General features: G+C 41.6%; 1 protein-coding gene across 3 annotated transcripts in view; it reads right to left on the reverse strand.

Moving 5' to 3' along the window:
- The window catches only part of LOC147450602 (uncharacterized), a 35,339-nt gene extending 28,632 nt beyond the window's left edge, over window positions 1-6,707 (reverse strand). For 2 of the 3 annotated variants that reach the window (XM_086519771.1, XM_086519770.1), the window contains exons 1-2: window positions 6,167-6,368; window positions 5,988-6,085 (exon numbers count right to left, since the gene is read on the reverse strand). In XM_086519771.1, the coding sequence (XP_086375897.1) occupies window positions 5,988-6,085; window positions 6,167-6,219 (151 nt within the window). In that variant the 5' untranslated portion in view covers window positions 6,220-6,368. Of the gene's footprint in view, window positions 1-5,987; window positions 6,086-6,166; window positions 6,446-6,515 lie in introns of those variants that run through there. The other variant, XM_086519769.1, reaches the window with a different exon arrangement.
- Between the last annotated feature and the right edge of the window lie 21,292 nt (window positions 6,708-27,999).

The raw sequence follows: 27,999 nt of genomic DNA on the forward strand, positions 1-27,999 counted from the left end.
TCTAACATGACGCGCATATAGTTTTAGGTTAGAGAAATCCAACAAGCCATTCCCCACATTGATCGGATTCCTGGGCGGACAGATGTGCGATTGTCACGTGCACATTGCACTTGCACCACGTGGACAAGCTTCTACTATAGTCTAGCGTCAGTCTTAGTTTAGCTTAGAATCTAGCCTGGCACCCTTGTGAACCTCTAGCAGGACATGCATGTCCAGGCAGGTCATAGTCACAGTTGGATACCCTCTCTTGCACAGTACATTCATTTAAGCATTCAAGCATGTGAATAGTCCCTTAAGCCTCATTAGCAATAAGTGACATTTTCAGCATTTTATTCTCAAGGTTGTGAGGGCTAGATTTATGTCACGTGACACATCCAACCCTGTGTGTCCGTGGACAAGCTACAGCATGATCAGGGTTCAGTCAGTCCAGTCAATCTAGATTAGAAGTGATCTGGCACTTTTGTGAGTCTATTCGTAGACCGTGCATGCCCAGTCACTTGGTATAGATGCATATCCTCTGGTTGCACACAGCATGATCATCGGAATTCCCATCAGAATCCATTAGAATCAGTTAGGGGAATTTTCCAGTGCATTTAGCCTATTTTACCTATTTTTGACATTTTTCACTTATTATTTTTAAGTGACTTTTGTTGCAAAGTAGGTAGGGCAAATTGAGTAAGTTTGTATATAAGCAAACCCATGTTAGCACTAAATGGCAAAAGAGGCAAAAGGAGCTCCCCGCTCAACAGGCATCTTCTCAGCAAGAACCCGCAATAACCCCCCAACCTTGGCGTTTCCCTCTCCCTGCAGCTAGCGTTTTTGGTCTCCAACAGTACCTCCCCCAGCCTTGGAGTTTTTCAACTTTCAACTTTGCAGACATCACCAACCTCCCTAGACTCCTAGCGTTTTTGCTAGCGCTACCAAATCTGCCAACGTCTCCAATTTCAGCCTCATTTGCAGCAGTTGGTTCAGCGTTTTCAGCATGCATGAAAAGCAGCAGATTCAGCCCTAGACCTTGCAAAGTATCGTCATTTTCAGCCCTCAAAAACGCAGCCAAAACAGTCATTTTCAGCCACCGAAAACAGTCCCAGATTTTCAGCCATAGCGTGTTTATGGACAGCAGATAGAAGACCGCAGATTTCAGCCCTAAAGTCGTCGTCGTCATCCCCGTCGTCGTCATCGGCATAGTCCCAAGTTGCATCAGTCCATTGCATCCGCATTGTACCACTTTGTGCAATCATAAGTAGACCACTCTCGCCGACGAGAGTGGGGCCTTCGGAGGAGGGGTTTACAACGTCTCTGGTGTCGTATCTCTCTTCTCTCTCTAGCTCTCAATCTCATACACTTGCACGCATTGTGTCCATTCACTTTGTTTGTGATCGTAGCATTCTCTCATTAAGAACGGAAGGCTCTACCTTCCATAAGAACAAAAGGAACCTTGAGCACAGTTCGGAGCACTCATCTTGAGCAAGCGCAAACAATCATTCCGCTGCACCTAACAATTTATGCTGCTCGACCCAACTTTTCCTTGATATATATGTGACCTGGGGTTTCTCCTCAGAAAGCAAGAAGCAAGGAGCAATACCAGCACCAATAACACCTGCAGTACAAGTACCCACAACCCATTAGTGTTTCTCAGCCTCAGCCAGCACTATCATTTCAGCCTCAAGCACCAAATCCCCCATCAGCGTTTTTCAGCCATAGCAGATTTCAGCCCTTATCACCAATCAGCTATCAAATTTCCCTAGCGTTTTCAGCAACCGATCCTTAGCCTCGCAGCACCACGTATCTACAGCAAGTACCCATTAGTATCTCAACGGTACCAAGCATCTCTAGCAAGTACCCATCAACATCTCAGCATCTAGGATCATTGTAACAACATTGTGCAAGTCAATAAAGCAAGGACTTGCTCTGGCAACAAAAAAGGGGGCCCTTGAGGGTGGTTGGGACCCGACATGCCATGTCGTCTCTCATTTCTCTCTCTGGCTCTCTCTCCTTCATTGTGTTCAGTTCAATTTCTCATTTCAAGTGAAGTAAAGTAACCTTGTGTTTGTGCGGAGTACTAGATCCGAGCTAAATCCTTAAGCTCTTTCGCTGCACCTGATAGCGACAATTTCACCCAAAAACTGCACCATGGTCCAATTTATTAAATCATTTTATGATTTATTTTGTTGGGTCTGGTGGACAGTTTGCCCTACCTAAGCCTTAGTAAATTTATAAGCCAAAACCCTTGCCTATAAAGGAAGCCTGGCAGCCCATCAGTTATCATCAAATTCCTAGCACTAGACGCAAAAGCATCTCAGCCCAGAGTTTTGCTCCCATTAGCCCTAGCATATTTGGAGATCCAGATCAGCCCTGGCATTTTTGGCAATAACAAGCCAGCATTAGTAGATTTCAGCCCTAGCGCCATCATTTCTCAACATTTTCAGATTTCAGCCCATCTCCCTCACGGAACCGGCTCAGATCCGGCCTCACAAGTCTTCCCGTTGTGGTCCGGTACTTCGGCAGCCCATCAAGCCTCACCTCGGCCATCTCCTCGCCCTCATCAAGTGCTCACATTGCTGTCCATCATCGACATCGTCGAGATCTAAGTTTTCAGCCTTGCTTTAAGCAAGAGATCTACTACATTTTACGCTTCAGATCTGCGTTTTTGCAGCCCTTCATTCCTCTCACATCGGGAGTGCAATTCAGCCCCAAATCTACCCCTTGGTGGCCATCCGCAATCCCACATCGACAAGGATCCAAAGGTGCATCAAATCAGCCCCGGAGGTGCCTCGTCTTGAGAGTTACCGCGGCGACGGTCATCATTCGAGTCGTAAGAGTCTGCACTTGAGGTATTGCATGTGTATACATTCCATTTACGCAATCAAAAGCAAATACCACATCGGCAATGGTGTGGGGGGCCCTTGAGAGGGTTGGTTGGGACCCCATCGGGTGTCATTCTTCTTCTCTCCCTCTACACATCTCTACCGCACTTTCCCATTCCTTCTCTTCAGGGAAAGGTAAAAGGAACAATCATTCAAGCAAAAGGGAATCATTAACGCAAGAAAAGAAAGGAAAGGATTTGTGGAAGTGTAAAACCTAGATCTTCACCATTTCAATCCTGTTGCACCTGACAACTCTTTGCCATCGAGATTCAAAACATGTCCTTTGATTATTATGCATTTGATTGAAAGAAAAACGTCAGGCCGCTTCGTAGCAACTAGTAGGGAGTGCTTGAGCAATTGATTGTGATGGCTTAGCTTATGACAAAAGGCTTTGTGTAAAGGCCAGGGTTGCAAGGTCGACCCGGTGTGAAACACACACACAAGCGCTACAATTGCTGAAAAATATCAACAACTATGGTGAATGTAGCTTGGGCTTATCGACGAGTTGGAGTCGATATGTTTCACAAGCTGTCATCTATGCAGTATAGCATCGAGGTGGAGCTAGCAAAGCAATGGTCATTGGCAACTATGGCGTAGCATTACGAGTTGGCTATTGTCAGCTATGGCACACTCAACAACTGGCTATGATACCAGTGTAGAGTATTGCGAAACAGGAAGCAAGGCTCAACCCACACACACGCACATGGCACCTCCGCTCCCTTTCTCGTGGCTCGTCGCCGCCCCCGTGCATGGCAAATCCTCACCATCTTTTGCCAACCCTAAACAATAATTAGGGGTCGTTCCTACAGTTGGCCACGACCCCTAGCCACCTCATAGTGTGCGCATGCCCCTAGGTTATAGGATACTTCACAAAGAAGGTGAAGACGCTTGATGCTATGGTAAAACCCATTGTCCACCTATTGCCAGTCATTGATGGCATACAACCAGGCATTGCCAATCATTGATGGCATACAACCAGGCATATGCAAAGTCTATGAAGCAAAGGCTCAAATGATCGAGAAGCGAGGAGCTTGTGGATGATTGACCGCGAAGAAATAAAGTCCTTGTGTTTTTCCAAGTGGAATGTGACACTCTTCCCTCCATGCAGCGGCCTATATGGTCGACCCTGAATTTCAAGGGAAGAAGCAAGAGAGTGACAAGGAGATGGGCAATGCATTTTATATTGTCTTGAGCCGCCATTTTCTGACAAAGACCTCAAACGCAAGGTTAGGGATCAGCTCTCTCTCTCTCTCTCTCTCTCTCTCTCTCTCTCTCTCTCTCTCTCTCTCTCTCTCTCTCTCTCTCTCTCTCTCTCTCTCTCTCTTCGGATAGATCTTTGAGGTCTCTTCGGATAGTTTCCTACCACGTTAACATCCTCTTCTTCTCGGGTATGTGTGTGTGGGTGTGTGAATGTGTTAATCAAAAGAGGAAAACAGTATAACCTTTCTATCACCCAAGTGTGGTAGATTGGTTATGCCATTTCCCTCTTCAATAACAAGTCTTAGAGTTCAACTCTCGTTGGATAGATCTTTGAGGTCTCTTGGGATAGTTTCCTACGACATTAAAATCCTCTTCTTCTCGAGTGTGTGTGAATGTGTTAATCAAAGGAGGAAACGGTATAACCTTTCTATCACCCAAGTGTGGTAGATTGGTTATGCCATTTCCCTCTTCAATAATAAGTCTTGAGTTCAACTCTAATCGGAGGGATCTTTGAGGTCTCTTGGGATAGTTTTCTACGATGTTAAAATCCTCTTCTTCTTCTCTCTCTCTCTCTCTCTCTCTCTCTCTCTCTCTCTCTCTCTCTCTCTCTCTCTCTCTCTCTCTCTCTCCGCAAAGGAAAGGCTCTTATGGTTCTCTAGATGCACAGTTTGATCACACCAAGATTGGGGTGGTATTATGGTGGGAAGACAATGGATCACATAGGCCTAAGTTGCAGCACTTGGCTATTCGTGTTATGAGCTAGGCCATGAGCTCTAATTGCTTGGAGCAACCTTGGAGCATGTGCAGCCACATCAATCTACCTCTAGGAAGAGAAACATTCTTTGGGTCCAGAGGGCCAATGATCGAAAAGAATCACCAAGTTGGGCATAGTCAATGCAAACAATTGCCGCAAAATGTTCAAAACGGAAACATCAAAGCTTTTTCTCCTTTCGCTTGTCCCCAATGTCTGCAAAGTTCTCGGTATTCATTGTTTAAAGAGTACCAAACATATCAACAATCAAGCCCATTGAGGCTTTAACACGTTTGGAGATTGAGTATTAGAGGAAAAGGTAGATTGTCATAAGAAAGGACAAGCACGAAAAATATTGTCCATCTTAGAAGCATTGAAAGCATTGTTGGTCTTCATCAAAGCTTCCCATTGCATGGCATTCAAATTTAGAATTTGAAAAGCTTGTTGGTTTGTGCGGTTAGGCATACAAGAAGTATTAGACGATGCAAGAGAAGTGAGCATAGTTACCAGGAACGGGAAACCGGAACGGGGAATGCGCAACGGAAACTGCCACAAAATGCCATTCCCTGTTACGAGTACTCACGTTTGAAACACGGAACAGGGATTCGGAACAGGAACTTAGAATGGGAACGGGGAACGGAGACCTGAAAACGGCCATTCCCTGTTACTATGGAAGTGAGAATAGATAGTAGAGGAGCATTGCTAGATGAAGGCTTTCATTTGTGAAAGTAAGCTTGGCAACCATCGTCTTGTAGCCGACTACCGCATGATCCACAAGCTCTTGCAAGGTAGAAACTTTGATTTGAAACAATTCTCCCACAGTGGAGAAGGGAACCCACAACGGCCAAGGCGGAGGAAAAAAGGGGGATTGCCCAAGGCAGGCGGGCTGCAAGGAGGGGGCAGCACACACACACACATATATGTGCATGTGTGTGAGTGTGCGTGTGTGCACACATGTACATATATGGATATGTACCAAACACGAAGTGTCCAACCCTATAAAACCATTGAAGGACCATAAAGTCAATGGTGTTGAGACTCTTCATGGAAAAAAAAAACATTGCACAGAATCTCTTATAGGATTTCTTGAGCTCCATATAAACTACCCAGGACATGAACCTTGAGCACAATAATTTACACACAAAACATTACTCCTTGCTGAAACTTACCATGATAAACTTGAGAGAAGCCCCAACAAAGTAATAGATGTCCCAGCACTACCACTGACAGCAAGCATCTCCTTTTCCACAGCTCCCTTCCGAAGATGCTGTGAAGCTCAAAGTATTTATCTAAGGGGGAAATACATGATCAAGAAAAAAAGGAAAAGTAAGATATGAAATGTGCATACCTGAAGCTTGAGGGAAACTGCACTTGCAAAAGCTTGTAAAGTGGGAGAAGCATGTGAAGGTCCAGAACTGCAGGAGCTCTCTCTGACTCTTTGAACAAAGGAGTCTATCCGTCGCAAACTTGAGGCGGCATTGATGAAACGGTTCAACAACGACCTGAGGCTTGACCCTGAAAGGTGCGAGAGGTGGAGGCCACTCTTGCATAAAAAGATTCTAGAAGACTCGTCCCAGGCGAAAGAATTGCTGGGGTGGCCCTGCACCATTTGCAGGACATCTCTAACCTGCGCATTCCAGTTGGGTCAAGGAAGGGCCCTGTTGAGATGATCGTCGCAAAGAAAGAGCGCGACTTACCAAGTCACCTTCTGTGCTCCGGAGAGCTTGTTTTGGAAGAGCGAATGGGACCCCAGAGAAGCGCGCTCGGCTCAGCCTTTCTATCACACAGCTGCCTTCCTCCATTTGTGCTCGATCTAGCTTGCATTCAACGAGCTCAAGTATTCGAATTTCGCATTGAAGGAACTTGGGAGTATTCGTAAAGGTTAAGAAAAGGAAGCTTCAAGACAACATAATTGTAATGGTGGAAAACAAAGTTAACAAGGTAAAGGGCAGGGCCCTTCACCAAAATGAAACCATGCATGTTTGCATTCGGTCAAGGGCTCCTATGTGATGGATGACGTAGGCAAAGGGGGGCAAGGCCAAAAAGCTCTCTATTGTTTCCGCATGAGGGAATCTTTCCAACAAAGTGACCTACTCTTCCCACAATGTTGTCTCTTGGAGTACTTTGATTGCAAGATCTGCGAAACAAAAAGCAAGGTCAACAAGCTCTGATGTGACCAAATAGCTAAGCAAGAGGGATCTAATCACCCAGAGCCGATCCGTGAGTTAGGCCATCGAACCTCCTAGTGTTCACTCGCCCAAGCCCTTCTTCACATCACAAACTACCTCGTCGACTCGTTGTATCGTGAACCCCATCATGAACCGCTTTGTGACAAGCTCCTCAAATGTTGATGTTATGTCTCTGTCCGGCGGGCTCAACCTACACTCGCCAACCTTTTCCTTCCTCGGTTGGCTAATGCCATCCTCATTTGGAGCCTGCGTCCTCATCCACTACACCACCCATCCCATCTCACCTTAACCATCCATTAGCATTACGACTGCAAATGCGAAAGCCATCTTTGTTGTCTGCCTTGTGCCCACTTGGGCTGCTCCTTGAGTGCCATTATGTGAGGCCACCCTACCACCTACTTTTTGGCATAGCATTTCATCACCATCACAACTTATATCCCTGTCGCCACCATGTTCACTAGATTATCTGTTCTCACACCGTCATCCGCTCAATTATCTCATAGCTGGACTAGTAAGGAAAACGTTACCAATCATGATGCAACATGCTATTATTTAACACCTGCAAAGCACGCTATGATTTAACAACAAGGCGGTATGAACTCTAGGATAATTCTCAAAGGATTCATAGAGCAGGACAGCATAGGACCATGACAAAGAGGATGAATATATAAGGGATCATAGCCAGCTCATGGATAATGAGTGAAGGACTCACAGAAAGAATGATGCTTGTAGGGATAGATACAATGAAGTCGTGGAAGAGATAATGATGGAGATTGCAATAGACATGATCGACATGATGATGGAGACTATGGTAGACATGATCAACATGAGAGAAGGTATGAAAGACAAAGAGACCATGACAGAGAAGCTGAAATAGAAGGGATCGTTAGCGACAGGGATAATAATCAAAGGACTCACAGAGAACATGATGATTGTAGGGATAGATACAAAGGGTATGCCGACAGTGATGACAAAACAAGTCATAAAGTGCTTTCAAGGATTATCATTATAGAGGAGGATCCAAATGGAACTTCTAGGCAACCAATAAAGAGAACGAGTACACAAACTTAGAAATGGGAAGTTAAATAGCTAATATGGGCAAGGGTCTTGGACGTTGAGGGATTACCCAAGTATGATGTTGATGGATATAGACTCTTGTATGAAGACGAAGTCACTGAAGAGAGGACCTTGAAATTGAGCTAAATGAAGATAAACCAGCCTTCTCAAGAGGGCAAACAAGGTACTCCCTTGATGTGTCACCTTTGAAAATCGTTAAGAGGCCCTTGGTCGACATGCCTTATAGTCATCTTTGCTACACTTGACGCTGAGAAGTTTTTTGGATACTTCTTTCATTGTAGCATTTTTATTATTCTAGGAAGAACAAAATTTGTTGAGATTTCCTTTGCAAAGAAACACAAGAGTGGCTATCTAGATACTACACTTAGTATTGTTATGCGAATACATTCAAATCAATCATAAGCTTATATCCTTCTCTTTTTAATAGGACATAAAGGAATTGATACTGTGTGCCACATCTTCTAGAAGGGGTTAGGTCCTAGTGTTCTAGAGCTAATTATACTTCTAGTTTATAGTGCCCTTCCTAATGAAATAAAGACAAGAAATTTCAACCCAACACACAAGTGAACAAGTGTGCAAGTTTGTGTTGGGAAAATAGGAAGTTGAGTGCAAATGGGCACAAGAGGCATTACAAGTATTTGGCCACACTTGTGGGTGCTCGTGAGGTGTATGTTTTGCAGTAGGATCATCATGACACCACTGTTAAGTATGGAGCCTGATTTACCCTTGTAATTTTTTGTGGTAAAAGCGCACATTTGTAAGGCCCCCATTATGAGGAGAAGCCATCATGCGTGAAGGAAAATCACTCGCCGAAAACCAAAATTTTCACGGCTAAAGGGGCAACTTTAGGGACCTCAGGGGTGGAAGTCCCCCGAGACTTTTTTTTTCCCTCGTCGGAATATTCCTTTTCGCCGGAATATTATGGCCGGACGGCGGTCGGAAAGTGGTCAAAAAACAACCGTCGGTTGGCCGGTGGCCGGTAGTCAATGGCCGGTGGCCGGTGGTCAGAAGTCAATGGCCGATGGCCGGTGGCCGAATTCAAAAGCGGACTTGTCTTCTCAAGGGCGGCCACACATGGGCGGATTGGAGGGTCCGATTTGGACTTATTCACACAAGGGCGGCTACACATGGCTGCCTCTCATGAGAGAGGGCAACCCTTTTGGCCTATAAAAGGAGGCCATTTCTACACACATTTCATATAGTGTGAAGTTGATGCAACAAGGTGAGTGTGAGGTGGTGAGAGTAAAGCAAGGCGCGAGCTCCATTAAGGGTATAATCCCTTTGTAAACTACTTCTTGTTTTGAAGTACTAAAGCTCTTGAGTGGCTGCTTTCCCGTGGACGTAGCCCACATTGGGTGAACCACGTATATCGTGTGTACTCTCTCTCTCTCTCTCTCTCTCTCTCTCTCTCTCTCTCTCTCTCTCTCTCTCTAATCTCGTGTATGTAAACCTGTCTCTCTCCATTAAGTAATCTACTCAATTCTCTATTTAGCTACGTCTTATTTCCTAACAACTGGTATCAGAGCAAGGTTTGCTCCTAGCTAAATTATCCCAAGGAAAGGATTCCTTGAATTGAGTGGGAGTTATGGCGGAGGAAGGGAAGCTCAAGATTGAGAAGTTCAACGGAAAAAACTACCAACATTGGAAGATGCAAATTGAAGACTATCTCTACCAAAAGGACCTCTATTTGCCACTAGGCGGTCTTGCGAAGAAGCCCGCAACAATGGCAGATGAAGCATGGATTATCCTTGATCGAAAGGCACTGGGAACAATCCGGTAAAGCTTGGAGTCAACGGTGGCCTTCAATGTTTCGGAGATGAAGACCATGGAGGACTTGATGAAGTCACTTGACGACTTCTACAAGAAACCATCGACATCCAATAAGGTATTTCTTATGAAACGCTTGTTCAATCTAAAGATGGCAGAGAATGGTTCAGTTGCAGAACACCTAAATGTCTTTAACACAAACATAAGTCAACTTCGATCGGTGAAAATCAATTTCGATGACGAAGTGCGAGCTCTCCTTATACTATCATCTCTACCGGATAGTTGGGACAGCCTTGTGATGGTTGTAAGTAATTCTATTTCTAGCACAAATACTCTTAAGTTTGATGATGTTGTGGGTGTTCTCATAAGCGAGGAAATACGAAGGAGAAGCACAGGAGAATCATCAAGTGCTGCACTGTCAGTAGAAACAAGAGGAAGGCCTAAGGAGAGCTTCAAAAACCAAAAGGGTCGTGATCGCTCAAGGCGGAGCAAGTCACGCACAAAGTCAGTTCTTGAATGTTGGAATTGCGGCAAGAAGGGCCACGTCAAGAAGGATTGCTGGTCCAAGAAGAAGAAGGAGACAGAGTCTCAAGACAACAAGCCAACATCGGAGGCCAATGTGGCAGGTAAAGTAGAGCAAGATGCTCTAATTCTCACATTAGACAATGTGTCTAATTCCTGGATAGTAGATTCCGGGGCTTCATTCCATGCGACACCACACAAGCAACATTTCCAAGACTACACCAAAGGTAATTTTGGGTATGTATACTTGGGAGATGATGAAGCTTGTGAGATTGTCGGCAAAGGTACAGTTTCTGTCAAAACTGCTAACGGAAATGAATGGAAGCTTAAAGATGTTAGGCATGTTCCTTCTCTTCGCAAAAATTTGATCTCTACAGGACAATTGGACGATGAAGGTCACAACATTGCATTCGGAAACAAACGGTGGAAGATCTCAAAGGGATCTTTGGTGGTTGCCAAGGGTGAAAAAGTCGGTAGACTTTACTTGTGTACTGTTAGCACGCAACCTTCAGCTTGTGCAGCAACTACAGAAGTTGACAGTGCGGTGTGGCACTACCGACTTGGGCATATGAGTGCCAAAGGAATGCAAATCCTTCAAACAAAGAAGCTTCTACCAGGTTTGAAAGAAGTGGACTTAGAGTTCTGTGAAGATTGTGTTTATGGTAAACAAAAAAGGGTAAAATTTCAAAAATCAGGAAATGAAAGAAAAAATAAAAAACTTGAGTTGGTTCATTCTGATGTTTGGGGTCCTGCAAGTACACCATCACTTGGTGGCTCATTGTACTATGTAACATTCATAGACGATGAGACTAGAAAAACATGGGTTTATATCATGAAGAATAAATCCGATGTATTTTCCATATTTCAAAGGTGGAAAGCCTTTGTGGAGAATGAAACAGGTACCAAGGTTAAATGCCTTAGATCCGACAATGGAGGCGAATATTGCAGCCAAGCTTTTGAAAGCTTTTGTGCTAGCAATGGCATTCGGAGGCAAAGGCCAACCCCAAGGACACCCCAACAAAATGGGATTTCGGAAAGGATGAACAGGACAATCATGGAACGAGCACGAAGCATGCGGCTACATGAAGGCCTATCGCTTGAGCTTTGGGCGGAAGCTGTAAGTACGTCTGTGTACTTAATCAATCGGTCACCCTCAACGGCTTTGGATGGAGGAGTTCCAGAAGAGGCATGGACAGGTAAACCGGTGAATTATGCATTTCTCAAAGTGTTTGGGTGTGAGGCTTTCATGCACATAGATAGAAGCCTAAGATCAAAGCTAGATGCAAAGTCCAAAAAGTGTTTCTTCATTGGCTATGGAGAAGGAGACTTTGGGTATCGCCTATGGAATCCTGAAGATGGTAAAATCTTAAGGAGTAGGGATGTAATTTTTAACGAACAAAATATGTACAAAGATTACTTGGAAAGAAAACAAACAAAAGAAACAGGTGATGAGTACATGGAGCTTGAGGACGGTGAAGACTCAAGGACTGCAAACGGTGACAATGTGCAACAACGTCAACCAAATGAGGAGCCTCAACCTATTCCCCGAAGATCTACAAGAGCAAGTAGACCTCCAGAAAGGTTTGTTCCTTCCTTCAACCATCTCTTGATCTCAGATTCTGGAGAGCCGGAATCATACGAAGAAGCTATGCAACATAAATCCAAAGAAGAATGGACGAAGAGCATGCAAGTGGAGATGGACTCACTACATCGCAACCAAACATGGGAGTTGGTTGAGTTGCCTAAAGGTAAGCGGGCACTTCAAAACAAATGGGTGTACAAGCTAAAGGAAGAAGAAGGTGGGAAGAAAAGGTACAAGTCTAGGCTTGTGGTAAAAGGTTTTTCTCAAAAGAAAGGTATTGACTTCAATGAAATATTTTCTCCTGTTGTAAAAATGAACTCAATTAGGCTTGTCTTAAGCCTTGTGGCTGCTCATGATCTAAATCTCGAGCAAATGGATGTAAATACGGCATTCGCTCACGGTGACTTAGAGGAGGATATCTACATGCTTCAACCAAAGGGTTATGAAGTAAAAGGTAAGGAGAAAATGGTTTGCAGATTAAAGAAGAGCTTGTATGGTTTAAAGCAAGCATCAAGACAATGGTACTTGAAGTTTGATCGATGGATGTTGGATCATGGATTCACAAGATGCAACTCGGATCACTGCGTCTACACGAAGAATTTGGGAGATGGGAAATTCATCATCCTAATGTTGTATGTTGATGACATGTTGATTGCAAGTGCTAACATGCAGGACATCAAAGACCTAAAAGAGGAGCTGTCTAAATCTTTTCCAATGAAAGATTTAGGTGCTGCAAAGAGGATACTTGGTATGAAAATATCAAGGGACAGGACGAAGAAGACAATAAAGCTATCTCAAGAAGATTACATCAAGAAGGTACTAGAAAGGTTTGCAATGCAAAATGCAAAACCAGTTTCTACACCTTTGGCTGGTCATTTTAAACTAACAAAGGATATGTGTCCAAAGACACAAGAGGAGATAGCCTATATGTCTAACGTTCCATATGCTGCAGCGGTAGGTTCTCTAATGTATGCTATGGTCTGGACAAGGCCAGACATTGCACATGCAGTGGGAGTTGTGAGTAGGTTCATGGACAACCCAGGTAAAGAGCATTGGCAAGCTGTGAAGTGGATACTTAGGTATCTAAAAGGGACAACAACAAATGCTTTGTATTTTGGAGGAACTGATATTTTTCTAGAAGGGTATGCTGATGCAGATATGGCAGGTGACAAAGAGAGCACTACTAGCTATGTGTTCACGGTTGGAGGCACAGCAGTAAGCTGAGCTTCAAAGCTGCAGAAAGTGGTTTCACTTTCTACCACGGAAGTAGAGTATGTAGCAATGACGGAGGCAAGCAAAGAAATTCTGTGGCTTCACAGATTCTTAGAAGAGCTTGGATTCAAACAAGACAATTGTGTCTTGTACAGTGATAGCCAAAGCGCTATCCATCTTGCGAAGAACTCGGCCTTTCATTCAAGGACAAAGCACATTGAGGTGAGATATCACTTCATACGCACTCTTTTGGAAGAGGGACAGCTAAAGCTAGGAAAGGTGCATACAAGTGAAAATCCTGCAGACATGTTTACAAAGGTGGTCAACAAGGAGAAGTTGATCTTTTGCTCATCTTCAATCGGCATTCAAGGATAAGAAGCCAGAATGGAAGGCAGTCACAGGTTTGGTTTGGAGATCAGTCTCCAAGTGGGAGATTGTTAAGTATGGAGTTTAATTTACCCTTGTAATTTTCTGTGGTAAAAGCGCACATTTGTAAGGCCCCCATTATGAGGAGAAGCCATCGTGCGTGAAGGAAATCACTCGCCGAAAACCAAATTTTTCACGGCTAAGAATCAGGGGCCCCTTTCCGCCCCCGAGACTTTTTTTTCCCCCTCGCCGGAATATTATGGCCGGACGGCGGCCGGAAAGTGGTCGGAAAACAACCGTCGGTTGGCCGGTGGCCAGTAGTCAATGGCCGGTGGTCGGAAGTCAATGGCCGGTGGCCGGTGGCTGAATTCAAAAGCAGACTTGTCTTCTCAAGGGCGGCCACACATGGGCGGATTGGAGGGTCCGATTTGGACTTATTCACACAAGGGCGGCTACACATGGCTGCCTCTCATGAGAGAGGGCTATAAAAGGAGGCCATTTCTACACACATTTCATATAGTGTGAAGTTGATGCAACAAGGTGAGTGTGAGGTGGTGAAAGTGAAGCAAGGCGGGAGCTCCATTAAGGGTATAATCCCTTTGTAAACTACTTCTTGTCTTGAAGTACTAAAGCCATTGAGTGGCTGCTTTCCCGTGGACGTAGCCCACATTGGGTGAACCACGTATATCGTGTGTACTGTCTCTCTCTCTCTCTCTCTCTACTCTATAATCTCGTGTATGTAAACCTGTCTCTCTCCATTAAGTAATCTACTCAATTATCTATTTAGCTACGTCTTATTTCCTAACAACCACTATAATGGAAAACTTGAAGGTAATGAATTCTTCATGATGCATTGAAAATCCCAAAAGAAAAATGTGACTCTCCTACACGATAGGAGAAGAAAACATGACCCTTCAACACCAGACAACATTGGGGGAGGAAACAAGTATACAAGGGAAGGCATTTTTCCTATGGTTTATAATAAATTGGTGAGGATGATGCCATCTCCCCACCATATGTACGTATGGTTTTTCTTTTCTTTAATAGCACAAGCATACGAACACATATTGCATTTTCATTGTCTTTTGAACCCATGTTTGTAAAACTTTTATTGCTATCAACATTCGTTGACTACTTTTCCATTCTTGCGAGGTTTGAATGATTGATGTGTATACACATGCTTTGGGATCAATTTTTGACACAAATTACATGTAAAATACTATGCTTCGAGTGGAGCATGTTTGATGGTGATCTACTTCATGAATGTAGCTTGAATTGAACTGTTCCCTCCGAATTGATAGAGAGAAAATGTGTTTCGTATTTATGTAATGTATTGGATAAATCTTTGAGGTCTTATGGATTATTGCATCTCAATCAAAGCATGGCATGGAGGTGTTTTAAATAAGTGTAAGGATGCGAAAGGGAGTGTTTCTCAGTAATGCTTTGGTTAACATGTATGCCAAATGCAAGGCTTAGCCGAGGAATCTTAGTGGTAGTTACAAAGTGAGTGTTTTTTGGTAGTGCTTAGGTGTGAGGAGTATGCAAAAAAAACAACAAAAACTATTAGCTTGGTGTGTCTCTTCGAATGCAATCATTATAAGATATGCCCAGCAAGGGGCAGCAGGTCGGGAAGATTTTGGTTGTTCTTTGTTTAAATTTAGTCTCTTGGATGGTAATGATTGCAAGATATGCCAAATATGGAAGTGTCAAAAAGTAGTGGGATGTTTTATCAAATGCAAGGTGAGTATTTATCTTTGAGTTAGTCTCATAGATGGCATATATAAGAGGATATGCTTGCAAGGGTTGGTCAAAAAAGCTATGGAGTATTATTGGTTGATACAAAGAGAGGACACCTCACAAGTGATGGGGATCATGCTAATGTTGAAGATTGCCTTCGTGCTTATGCTTTGGCCAATCTAAGTGATGGGGACTATTTGACCTTTGCGACCATTTTCCAAAGTGTGTGCTATTGGCCATTGATAAGGGGAAGCAAATCCATGATGGGATTTGAAGGCAACGGTCTGCTTCTCTATGTGCACTAAAAATGAAAGAGTTTTGAGTTGCCTCGGTGTAGCTATAAAGATTGAGTCCAGGAGACTTATGCACTTGTATTCGATAATTTTACATCTCACCAAAATCGCCCTTTTTTGTTTGTATTTACTGCACATCAAAATCCCCTTTTCTTGGCAAGAAAACAAATGCAAAAGCTCACAAGCATAAATGGTTTTGCAGAAAGCATACTTAAAGCAAAGTGATGGTCAACCAAGGATGTCACGGAGTGTATCTTGTTGTTATCCTTAGGAATTTGTTCTTGTCTTTCAATTGCTTCAATCTTCATAGAGATGTCTCTATAAAAAAATTTGCTCTTGAGCAATTGCATGTGCATTCAAGTTAGAAATTCATCAGCATGACCCCTTGGTGTAGATCCTTATCCCAATGAATACCACACATCATTGAGTGGAAGATTTTTTGACGAGTTCTCAAGCATATGATTTGGTAATACATCACATGGTGCAAACATATCATCTGCACCAATCTCTCCAAAATAATGCAACTTGCAGTTATTTGTGGCGAGCCATGTCTCAACAACATCAACTTGAGTGTCGAGGAATTGTAGCTTGTGCTCGAGGGCTTCTTGTTCCCTCTACTACGTATCAACAACCAACAGATTTTATTGTGTCTTGTGTTGAGTTGTTTTTCTATTGTAATAAGTTTCTATATATCAACATCATGCATCTGTTGATGCTCCTCAAGTACCAACTTCATATGCTCAAGTAATGCGGTGATGGCATTTTGATGCACTCAAATAATCCTTGGATGGTATTCTAAAGTAAAACTTTGGAGTGGTCAATATATTGGTGATGTGACATTTCAGAATTCTATGTTGATGATGAGGAGTGGGTGTAATTTATTTTGATTCATACTCTCATTTTAAAAAAGATTCTCCTCCTCATAAAGTCAAGTTTATATTCTATGTCTTTTGTATGTATTTTAATGCTTGCCATGTATGCCATCAAAAGCACACAAGGATTTCGTTAACGTGATCATGAACACCCGAACATGTTAATAACGTTAAGTGATCACATTTTAAAACACGCGATCACATTGTATGTTCATCTAACTTTTCTCTTAGCCTACAAGAACCGTCCAAACCGGTAAGGTCATCGGGATTTTTCCAATTCCAAAGAGGCCTGCCAAGAAATGAAAAAGCCCGACAAGTTTTTATTATAAAACAAAATGTTGTCATATTCAATCTTTTGGCTAGGCAAATCCTTATGTCGGGTATGATTAATTCTCCTTGTGAACTGACCTCAGGTTTCTGAGTCCCAGATCCCAATATGGGGCTAGAGATGATTCTTGATATGGTAACCACATCCTAAAAGATTAAAAACCTTGGCCTAAGACAAGGTAGGGTCGTGCCCATTGCAACGAAGCCATTGGTCCATAAAGGGGCTGAAGTTGGTTTTAGAAGAATCTTCATATTTAGGAATTTTGGGAATTATTCAAGTCCCATTTCTTATAACGCTATTGAAAAACTTAGTATTTATGTGTAGTTTGAGCTATCATCTATTGATGGTTACACTCTATGTCCCATATACCCCTTAACACATATCTATAGGGACATGTGTATTTAAATACATAGTTATATGCATCCACCATAGTGACATCAAAAGCGTGAAGGAAGCATGGCACTAAACTCAATTTGCATTATACAACATTCTTCATGTGAAAATTTTTCTTAGAATCGGTAGTTCAAATTTGAGACATCAACGTTAAAGAATTGGCTGTATAACACTAAAAAGAATCTAAAATAATCAAAAACAAATTTTAAAATTGAAGGGACCTCAAAATAGTGTGGTGTTTGGAAACACCAAGATAGAAAAGAAAATCCAATTCACATATTTACATGGTTCCAAGTATTTTACAACTCATCCTTGGAAAAGATACTATGTCAAAAGGCTCAATGATTATAAATACATCCTTAAACATTTTGTTTTCTCATGTGTTGCTCCAATACGTACAAGGTTTCTCTATCACAAGCTACTTCATTTACCGATGTATTGCAAGTATACTCTTGTTTGTCCCTTGCGTAGATCCAACCAAGTAACCATGCAGTGATTGTTCTCTCCAAAAAGCTTTCAAGCTCTTCTATTGATTGATTCCACATTTTTGGAAAAATCAAGTAGATTCGGGGCATATTCCACATTACACTGTAAAGGGCTTCGTAAAAAATTAAGGTATTATTCCCATCCAAATCATGTAAAATTCTCCATGCTACATCCAAGTTCTTGTGGTATAGAAATCAATCCAATTAGAATTTTTGGCGTGCTATGACATTAAATTTTTGAGGGTGTTGTGGAAAGCATAACGATGAGTCCTTTGCAATCTACTAGTGCTCCAAATCCACACCTCAAACCATTGCATGCAAAAAAAAAAAAAAAAGTGAATGCGTTTTTGCGAATAAAATGCCAGACATTTGTACTCTCTTCAACAAGATGCATATTTTTTTCCCAATCTGGACATACATCACCGTGTTGCATTTCTTCTAGGCCTATGAGTCCTCAATGACATGTGCCACCTCAATAGTAAATGCTTTGTACATTTGAAGTCAAAATTATATGCTTCAAAATTTCCTATTCAAAACAAAAGGCATGATGGTCAATGGAAGAGAAAATATTTTCAATTAACACACTCTGCACCAACAACATTTATTTCATCCATGATATATATAGACTTAAACCTTGAGAAGACAATTTTTTCAATACAAAAGAAAATATTTTTCTTCAATACAGAAGAAATCTTGTACAAAGAGCTCCAACAACAAAGATAAAAGAGATACTTCTTTTGCAAGCTTGAATAACATCTAATTGATGAAGTATAAAAGAGTACATATTTGGTTCATGTCCAAATAATTGAATCCAACACATTGTTTTGGCCAAAATCTTCTTAATACATTTCCACCACTCTTGATGTATGTGAACTTTCCATGTGATTGAGTTAGTGCGCACGCCAAGCCCTTACTGATTTTTTTCTTCCACCTGCAATTAAATATATGCTAGATTAGATAACAATTTGATTATAGTTTTTATATTGCTTGATAAATCTAAAGTGAGTCCTACCCATAAGCTTAAGTAGGCCTTTTGTAGCTTTGATATGTATGCTTTTGTTGCAACTCCGCTAATGAAATGACCATGATCATACCCCAAGCTAGTAGCATAACCAATAGCATGTTGATCACACAAATTTTTTGTTTTTGTGAAACAATTTTAACAAGTTCATTTGGTTTGAAGATAGTAGTGGCACACCAAACTTGGATGCCAACATAGCTGGATCCTTGCTTAAGGAGTTTACTACTTTCTTGCCCCTACTTTCTTGAACATAACTTGTTATTGTACAATGGTAGCTGTGAAGATGCACAAGATGAGCTTTCCACTTTGACTGAATTGTTGTCAAGTTCTTCCCTTAGAACTTGGGCATTGAACATGCCCCATTCTTCCATTATGTCTTGAAACTGTGTAAATAGGTCATGAACCTCTATGATTGGAGATTGTCCTAGCCAATTGAGTGAAATAACAGATCAAATGTCATCTGTATTATTTAGACTTAAAAGGTATGGTAGAAGCTCATTGCAAAGAAGATAGCCAAGCCTCCCCTGAAAACTTTCAGGATATAAGCAATTATCTTTTGGGGTTAATACATCCCTTGAAAAGGCTATCATCAATGAGCAATGTATTCTTTGTACTGCATAAATTCTTGCACTGATACCAAACCCTCAACAAAGGCTTAAACATAGCCTCGACATTAGGCCTATCCGGTCTATACACTTTTCGTAGATTATGGATGTACCAATCTTCTTGTCCCCATACCATAAAGAAATGATATTTTTTATGTGCATGCTTTTCAAGAGTGTTCACATAACTACAAACATTATTTTCTAGCATGGTGAACCAAATACCAACATGAAAGTATTGGCATATCTCATCCAAAAATTCAAAACAACACGGGCACACAACAATTGTGGTGTGACCAAGGTCAATTTCGACACAATATGTACATGGATGCCTCTTGTCTTCTTTGCTGAGTAAAACTCCACTAAGAACAAGAATGAATGCATGTTTCTTCATGTTGATTGCATGAGCAATATTTTCTGCATACGATACAAAAGAATGATAACAATTTAAGGTTTTGCACTTATAAATCTCAGAACAAGGGATCATATATTTGCAGCACATAATTGAAAATTGCACACATTTATTCATATCTCATACTCTGTCTCCTAAAAGTGATTGCATTTCTCTATTGATGTGGGAAGATTCAAAGAGTAGTTTATCTCCATATCTCTCAAAAGAATATAAGCTTTCAAGTGGCCTACGTTTTCGTGCATCTGGACGTAACTCCTTGATGTGGATGTCTACTTGTGGAACACTTGATCCTTGATTTTGAATGTCAATTTCACTTGCAAAGACAACATAATAAAACTTTGTATTAGCTTCCAAAACAGGCCATATCTATACTAATCACATTGGAAAATATGTTCCTTTGTTTTTCTCACCACCTTCAATCCCTTGCTCCCTTTCTTGAATGCTTTGGACTTTGTTTGTATTTTATGTAGCATTTCCTGTCCCTTTGTCAACTTTGTCTTGTACCTCCTTAGTTGCAAGAGTAACTTGGAGCTCTTCATTGGATTCTTCTTCTCAGTACCCTCTGCATCCTCATCTCTTTGAGGCATGTTGTTAGTGTCGTGTGAAGGTTTTGGAGAATTTTCACAAAACCAATTTGATGCTCTACCACCACCATCTCCTAGGACTTCACTATTCTTGGTGTTGCTTTCATGAGTCTGGGTCTCTCTAGCGGTGGGAGTATGTTCTCACTCCCTTTAGTCATATCATTTGAAGGTTTTTGAGAGGTTTGTTCTACAAGATCACTTTTGTGCTCTATAATATCTTGAGTAGATATATCATCACCTTTATGAAGCTGGGTCTCTCCAACAATGGTGGGTAGCACTTGTTCTGCTTGATTCAAGTTATCTTCGTCTTTTATTTTTTTGTCTTCATTTGAAAGATGAAAAAATCCAGTCATGTTACCTATTTAGAAAATAGTCTAGTGGATTTTTAATAACCATAGAATCCATTTCATTTCCATATAACCCAAAAGTTTTATGCTAGAAAGGCTCCATTGAACACATTAAAAAAAACGCTCACGTAGCATGATACATAAAGCACATTTGAAAGTGAGGCTCAGTGTTAAGCTCCAGCCTAAGGCTTAAGTCTCAAAGTTTAGGCTTTTGTTTTAAGCCTTAAACTTAATTCTCAAAGTTTAGGCTTGTGTTTCAAGCTTAAAACGTAAGCCATAAGCCCCTTTTAGTCTTTATCATTCACTATGTGAAAAACTTTTATATTATGTGCACTCAAGACCTATTTGTAAAACCCCTTAACTATTATTTTTTCGGGGTATGATCCATTTTTGTTCATAATCTATAAGTATATTTTGTTATTTGTAACATTCTTTTGCTACAACGCTCATGAGGTTGGACTCACATATGGTAGCGCTACAGTAACATACAAAGGCAAGGCTCAAACTTAAGTTCGATCCTACAAAATAAATTCAAATTTCTTCTTAGAGATTATGACTCTTTATCAACATATGTAATTGCCACAATAGGATATGAAAGTTTGAGCCTCACTTGGAACTGTTGAGGTAGGATTCTATGACAAGGACTTTTGTCGTTGAAACTCATACACACGATAATGTGATGCTCACCTAGCATGCTACCTATTTCACATTTGGAGGTGAGACTCAACCTTAAGTTTATGCTTAAGGCTTAGGTCTTAACCTTAGGATTATGTTTCAAGTGTAAGACTTAAGTTTCAACCCCTTTCTAGTCTCAACATATTCACTATGTATAAAACTATTATATTGTGCACATCCAAGGCCTATTTAAAAAACCTCTCAACTATTAATTTTTTGAGGTATGATCCCTTTTACTTCATAATCCATAAGTTATTTTGTTATTTGGAAGACTCTATTGCTACAATGCTCATGAGATTGGCCTAACATGGTAGTGTTCATGAGCCTAGCCTAACATGGTAGTCTCATGAGCCTAGGCTCACATGGTAGTGCTACACTAACATGTGGACGCAAGGCTCAACCTTTTCGAGCCTACAAACTAAATTTCAATGCCTTGTTAGGTACAAAGACATTTTGAGTTTCATGTAGCATATGCAAGTGCTACACTAGGATATGGAATTTTAAGCTTCACTTAGAACAACTCAACTAGGACTTTGTGATTGAAGTTCATACACTAGTGCTTCACTAGCTCTCCTGGTTAGGCTTGAACTTAAGTTTGAGCCTCATCAATGTTTTGTAATGTTATTATTGTCCTAAAAAAGGTGGCAGACTTTAAAGGGTTGTAAAGGGGTTCTTACATGATGGAGTTGATAGCTTAGTGGGTCATTCAAAGCCATTGCAATTTAGATCCTATATGAGTGATGGAATATCTTTGATGCAGTACAAAGTACACCCTAAAAATGTTGATTGGTTACGTGAAAATGGTATAGAGTTATGGAAGAGAAATGACCAAGGAGGAGCCAAGCTTCTTGAAGGTGTTCCAAAAGTATTACCACCCTTTGAGTATGTTAAAGATAGTGAGAAAGTTATGGAAGGATTTAAGAAGTATGTTAGTTGGTAAAAAGAGCACTTGCAAGAGAAAGGAGACAAAAATGGGTATGCTAGGTGGATCAACCCAGTTCTCATGTACTAGGAGAATCTCATGCAAGCTATGAAAAACCCTGGTGCAAGTGAGAACACTTTATTTGATGACTTCTAGCCAAGGATTATATGTGAACAAGATCATCCTCTTGAAGTTCCATTGGAAGATAGTCTAGATGAAGTACTTGATGTAATTGAGGGCCACTATTGTGGTCCAATGTGCAACAAACCTGCTGAGGAGCTCAACCCAACTCTTGATGTGGCAAAGGGAGACTTTGTCCTTGTGCAACCTTGTGATGAAAATTACCTAGTTTGGTTAGGAGTGACAATGACAGATATTGACCAGAACAATGAGTCAGCAATCTACCTTCAAGTCAAGATACAATATTGGGCACCAATTTCAAAGAAGAAGAATGGAAGTGATGTGGAGGTTTACAAGGATTGTTTGAACAAGTATTGGAGAGAGAACATCAATGATCCTAAACGCTGGAAAGACACTAGTTGCATCATTTGGGCATGGAAGCCCAAGGGTGGATGAATTCCTGAAAAAAATAAGATTCCAAAGGCAATGATCATCAAGGCCAAAGAGAGTCAGTTGAAACTTGATGAACATGAGGCACCATAAAATGTCAATGCAAACGAGGAGGAATGATTGCTTAGCATTGGCCTTTCACCTTTGTAATCTTCTAGCAATGGTTCAAATTAGTCGACCCATAGCTAAAGTCATTATCAACATTGATATTGGCATCCCACCTTTGCAATCTTCAAGGAATCTCATTCACTATGAATGGTGTTCTTTTCAATTTAGTCACCCAAGTTTGTCTTGCAGCTTACATTTTAATTGTTTTGTCAATGAAGCATGTGTGGGAAGAAAATTTTCTTTTGGGTGTGTGTGTGTGTGTGTTTGTAAAGTATCATGTGCAAACACACTCTAATGTATAGTATGGTTGTTGAAAATGCACAATATTGGATCTTGCAGTTTCATAAGCGTCCACTAAACATTATATCACGGTTTTCTTATGTGCAACAACCTAACACAATACAACCTTACCTCAAGTCCATGAGACACAAAGAATCGCCCCAAAATTTGTGAAATTTTTTATATTTTCCTAAATATGTGTTCCAATGATGAGTATATACTAAAAATGAGTCATTAGTCAAGGGTTAGATGTCTTGTACTAGTGTACTACTTATATAAAGGTCCTTGAAGTCTTGCATTTCATGTATGTTGTTTGTCACTACACAATATAAGAGCTACAATCCTTGATTGGGTGAAAGTGGTTCTTATATATGTAGTCAATGTTAAGTATGGAGCCTGATTTACCCTTGTAATCTTCTGTGGTAAAAGCGCACATTTGTAAGGCCCCCATTATGAGGAGAAGCCATCGTGTGTGAAGGAAAATCACTCACTGGAAACCAAAATTTTCACGGACAAGAATCAGGGGCAACTTTAAAGGCCTCGGGGGCGGAGGCCTCCGAGACTTTTTTTTGCCGGAATGTTTTTTTTGCCGGAATATTATGGCCGGACGGCGGCCGAAAAGTGGTCGGAAAACAACCGGTCGATTGGCCGGTGGCCGGTAGTCAATGGTCCATTGGCCGGTGGCCGGTAGTCAATGGCCGATGGCCGGTGGTCGGAAGTCAATGGCCGGTGGCCGGTGATCGGAAGTCAATGGCCGGCGGCCGGTGGCCGAATTCAAAAGCGGACTTGTCTTCTCAAGGGCCGCCACACATGGGCGGATTGGAGGGTCCGATTTGAACTTATTCGCACAAGGGCGGCTACACATGGCTGTCTCTCATAAGAGAGGGCAGCCCTTTTGGCCTATAAAAGGAGGCCATTTCTACACACATTTCATAGTGTGAAGTTGATGCAACAAGGTGAGTGTGAGGTGGTGAGAGTGAAGCAAGGCGGGAACTCCATTAAGCTTATAATCCCTTTGTAAACTACTTCTTGTTTTGAAGTACTAAAGCCATTGAGTGGCTGCTTTCCCGTGGACGTAGCCCACATTGGGTGAACCACGTATATCGTGTGTACTCTCTCTCTCTCTCTACTCTATAATCTCGTGTATATAAATCTGTCTCTCTCCATTAAGTAATCTACTCAATTATCTATTTAGCTACGTCTTATTTCCTAACAACTGGTATTAGAGCAAGGTTTGCTCGTAGCTAAATTATCTCAAGGAAAGGATTCCTTGAATTGAGTGGGAGTTATGGCGGAGGAAGGGAAGCTCAAGATTGAGAAGTTCAATGGCAAAAACTACCAACATTGGAAGATGCAGATTGAAGACTATCTCTACCAGAAGGACCTCTATTTGCCACTAGGCGGTCTTGCGAAGAAGCCCGCAACAATGGGAGATGAAGCATGGATTGTCCTTGATCGAAAGGCACTGGGAACAATCCGGTTAAGCTTGGCGTCAACGGTGGCCTTCAATGTTTCGGAGATGAAGACCACGGAGGACTTGATGAAGTCACTTGACGACTTCTACGAGAAACCATCGGCATCCAATAAGGTATTTCTTATGAAGCGCTTGTTCAATCTAAAGATGATAGAGAATGGTTCAGTTGCAGAACACCTAAATGACTTTAACACAAACATAAGTCAACTTTGATTAGTGAAAATCAATTTCGATGACGAAGTGCGAGCTCTCCTTATACTATCATCTCTACCGGATAGTTGGGACAGCCTTGTGATGGCTGTAAGTAATTCTATCTCTGGCACAAATACTCTTAAGTTTGATGATGTTGTGGGTGTTCTCCTAAGCGAGGAAATGCGAAGGAGAAGCACAGGAGAATCATCAAGTGCTGCACTATCAGTGGAAACAAGAGGAAGGCCTAAGGAGAGGTTCAAAAACCAAAAGGGTCGTGATCGCTCAAGACGGAGCAAATCACGAACAAAGTCAGTTCTTGAATGTTGGAACTCCGGCAAGAAGGGCCACGTCAAAAAGGATTGTTGGTCCAAGAAGAAGAAGGAGACAGAGTCTCAAGACAACAAGCCAACATCGGAGGCCAATGTGGCAGGTAAAGTAGAGCAAGATGCTCTAATTCTCTCATTAGACAATGTGTCTAATTCCTGGATAGTAGATTCCGGGGCTTCATTCCATGCGACACCACACAAGCAACATTTCCAAGACTACACCAAAGGTAATTTTGGGTATGTATACTTGGGAGATGATGAAGCTTGTGAGATTGTCGGCAAAGGTACAGTTTCTGTCAAAACTGCTAACGGAAATGAATGGAAGCTTAAAGATGTTAGGCATGTTCCTTCTCTTCGCAAAAATTTGATCTCTACAGGACAATTGGACGATGAAGGTCACAACATTGCATTCGGAAACAAACGGTGGAAGATCTCAAAGGGATCTTTGGTGGTTGCCAAGGGTGAAAAAGTCGGTAGACTTTACTTGTGTACTGTTAGCACGCAACCTTCAGCTTGTGCAGCAACTACAGAAGTTGACAGTGCGGTGTGGCACTACCGACTTGGGCATATGAGTGCCAAAGGAATGCAAATCCTTCAAACAAAGAAGCTTCTACCAGGTTTGAAAGAAGTGGACTTAGAGTTCTGTGAAGATTGTGTTTATGGTAAACAAAAAAGGGTAAAATTTCAAAAATCAGGAAATGAAAGAAAAAATAAAAAACTTGAGTTGGTTCATTCTGATGTTTGGGGTCCTGCAAGTACACCATCACTTGGTGGCTCATTGTACTATGTAACATTCATAGACGATGAGACTAGAAAAACATGGGTTTATATCATGAAGAATAAATCCGATGTATTTTCCATATTTCAAAGGTGGAAAGCCTTTGTGGAGAATGAAACAGGTACCAAGGTTAAATGCCTTAGATCCGACAATGGAGGCGAATATTGCAGCCAAGCTTTTGAAAGCTTTTGTGCTAGCAATGGCATTCGGAGGCAAAGGCCAACCCCAAGGACACCCCAACAAAATGGGATTTCGGAAAGGATGAACAGGACAATCATGGAACGAGCACGAAGCATGCGGCTACATGAAGGCCTATCGCTTGAGCTTTGGGCGGAAGCTGTAAGTACGTCTGTGTACTTAATCAATCGGTCACCCTCAACGGCTTTGGATGGAGGAGTTCCAGAAGAGGCATGGACAGGTAAACCGGTGAATTATGCATTTCTCAAAGTGTTTGGGTGTGAGGCTTTCATGCACATAGATAGAAGCCTAAGATCAAAGCTAGATGCAAAGTCCAAAAAGTGTTTCTTCATTGGCTATGGAGAAGGAGACTTTGGGTATCGCCTATGGAATCCTGAAGATGGTAAAATCTTAAGGAGTAGGGATGTAATTTTTAACGAACAAAATATGTACAAAGATTACTTGGAAAGAAAACAAACAAAAGAAACAGGTGATGAGTACATGGAGCTTGAGGACGGTGAAGACTCAAGGACTGCAAACGGTGACAATGTGCAACAACGTCAACCAAATGAGGAGCCTCAACCTATTCCCCGAAGATCTACAAGAGCAAGTAGACCTCCAGAAAGGTTTGTTCCTTCCTTCAACCATCTCTTGATCTCAGATTCTGGAGAGCCGGAATCATACGAAGAAGCTATGCAACATAAATCCAAAGAAGAATGGACGAAGAGCATGCAAGTGGAGATGGACTCACTACATCGCAACCAAACATGGGAGTTGGTTGAGTTGCCTAAAGGTAAGCGGGCACTTCAAAACAAATGGGTGTACAAGCTAAAGGAAGAAGAAGGTGGGAAGAAAAGGTACAAGTCTAGGCTTGTGGTAAAAGGTTTTTCTCAAAAGAAAGGTATTGACTTCAATGAAATATTTTCTCCTGTTGTAAAAATGAACTCAATTAGGCTTGTCTTAAGCCTTGTGGCTGCTCATGATCTAAATCTCGAGCAAATGGATGTAAATACGGCATTCGCTCACGGTGACTTAGAGGAGGATATCTACATGCTTCAACCAAAGGGTTATGAAGTAAAAGGTAAGGAGAAAATGGTTTGCAGATTAAAGAAGAGCTTGTATGGTTTAAAGCAAGCATCAAGACAATGGTACTTGAAGTTTGATCGATGGATGTTGGATCATGGATTCACAAGATGCAACTCGGATCACTGCGTCTACACGAAGAATTTGGGAGATGGGAAATTCATCATCCTAATGTTGTATGTTGATGACATGTTGATTGCAAGTGCTAACATGGAGGACATCAAAGACCTAAAAGAGGAGCTGTCCAAATCTTTTTCAATGAAAGATTTAGGTGCTGCAAAGAGGATACTTGGTATGAAAATATCAAGGGACAGGACGAAGAAGACAATAAAGCTATCTCAAGAAGATTACATCAAGAAGGTACTAGAAAGGTTTGCAATGCAAAATGCAAAACTAGTTGCTACACCTTTGGCTAGTCATTTTAAACTAACGAAGGATATGTGTCCAAAGACACAAGAGGAGATAGCCTATATGTCTAAAGTTCCATATGCTGCAGCGGTAGGTTCTCTAATGTATGCTATGGTCTGGACAAGGCCAGACATTGCACATGCAGTGGGAGTTGTGAGTAGGTTCATGGACAACCCAGGTAAAGAGCATTGGTAAGTTGTGAAGTGGATACTTAGGTATCTAAAAGGGACAACAACAAATGCTTTGTATTTTGGAGGAACTGATATTTTTCTAGAAGGGTATGCTGATGCAGATATGGCAGGTGACAAAGAGAGCACTACTAGCTATGTGTTCACGGTTGGAGGCACAGCAGTAAGCTGAGCTTCAAAGCTGCAGAAAGTGGTTTCACTTTCTACCACGG

The sequence above is a fragment of the Adiantum capillus-veneris genome, chromosome 9 (assembly GCF_014529385.1).
Source record: "Adiantum capillus-veneris isolate H3 chromosome 9, ASM1452938v2, whole genome shotgun sequence".
NCBI classification, from domain to species: domain Eukaryota; kingdom Viridiplantae; phylum Streptophyta; class Polypodiopsida; order Polypodiales; family Pteridaceae; genus Adiantum; species Adiantum capillus-veneris.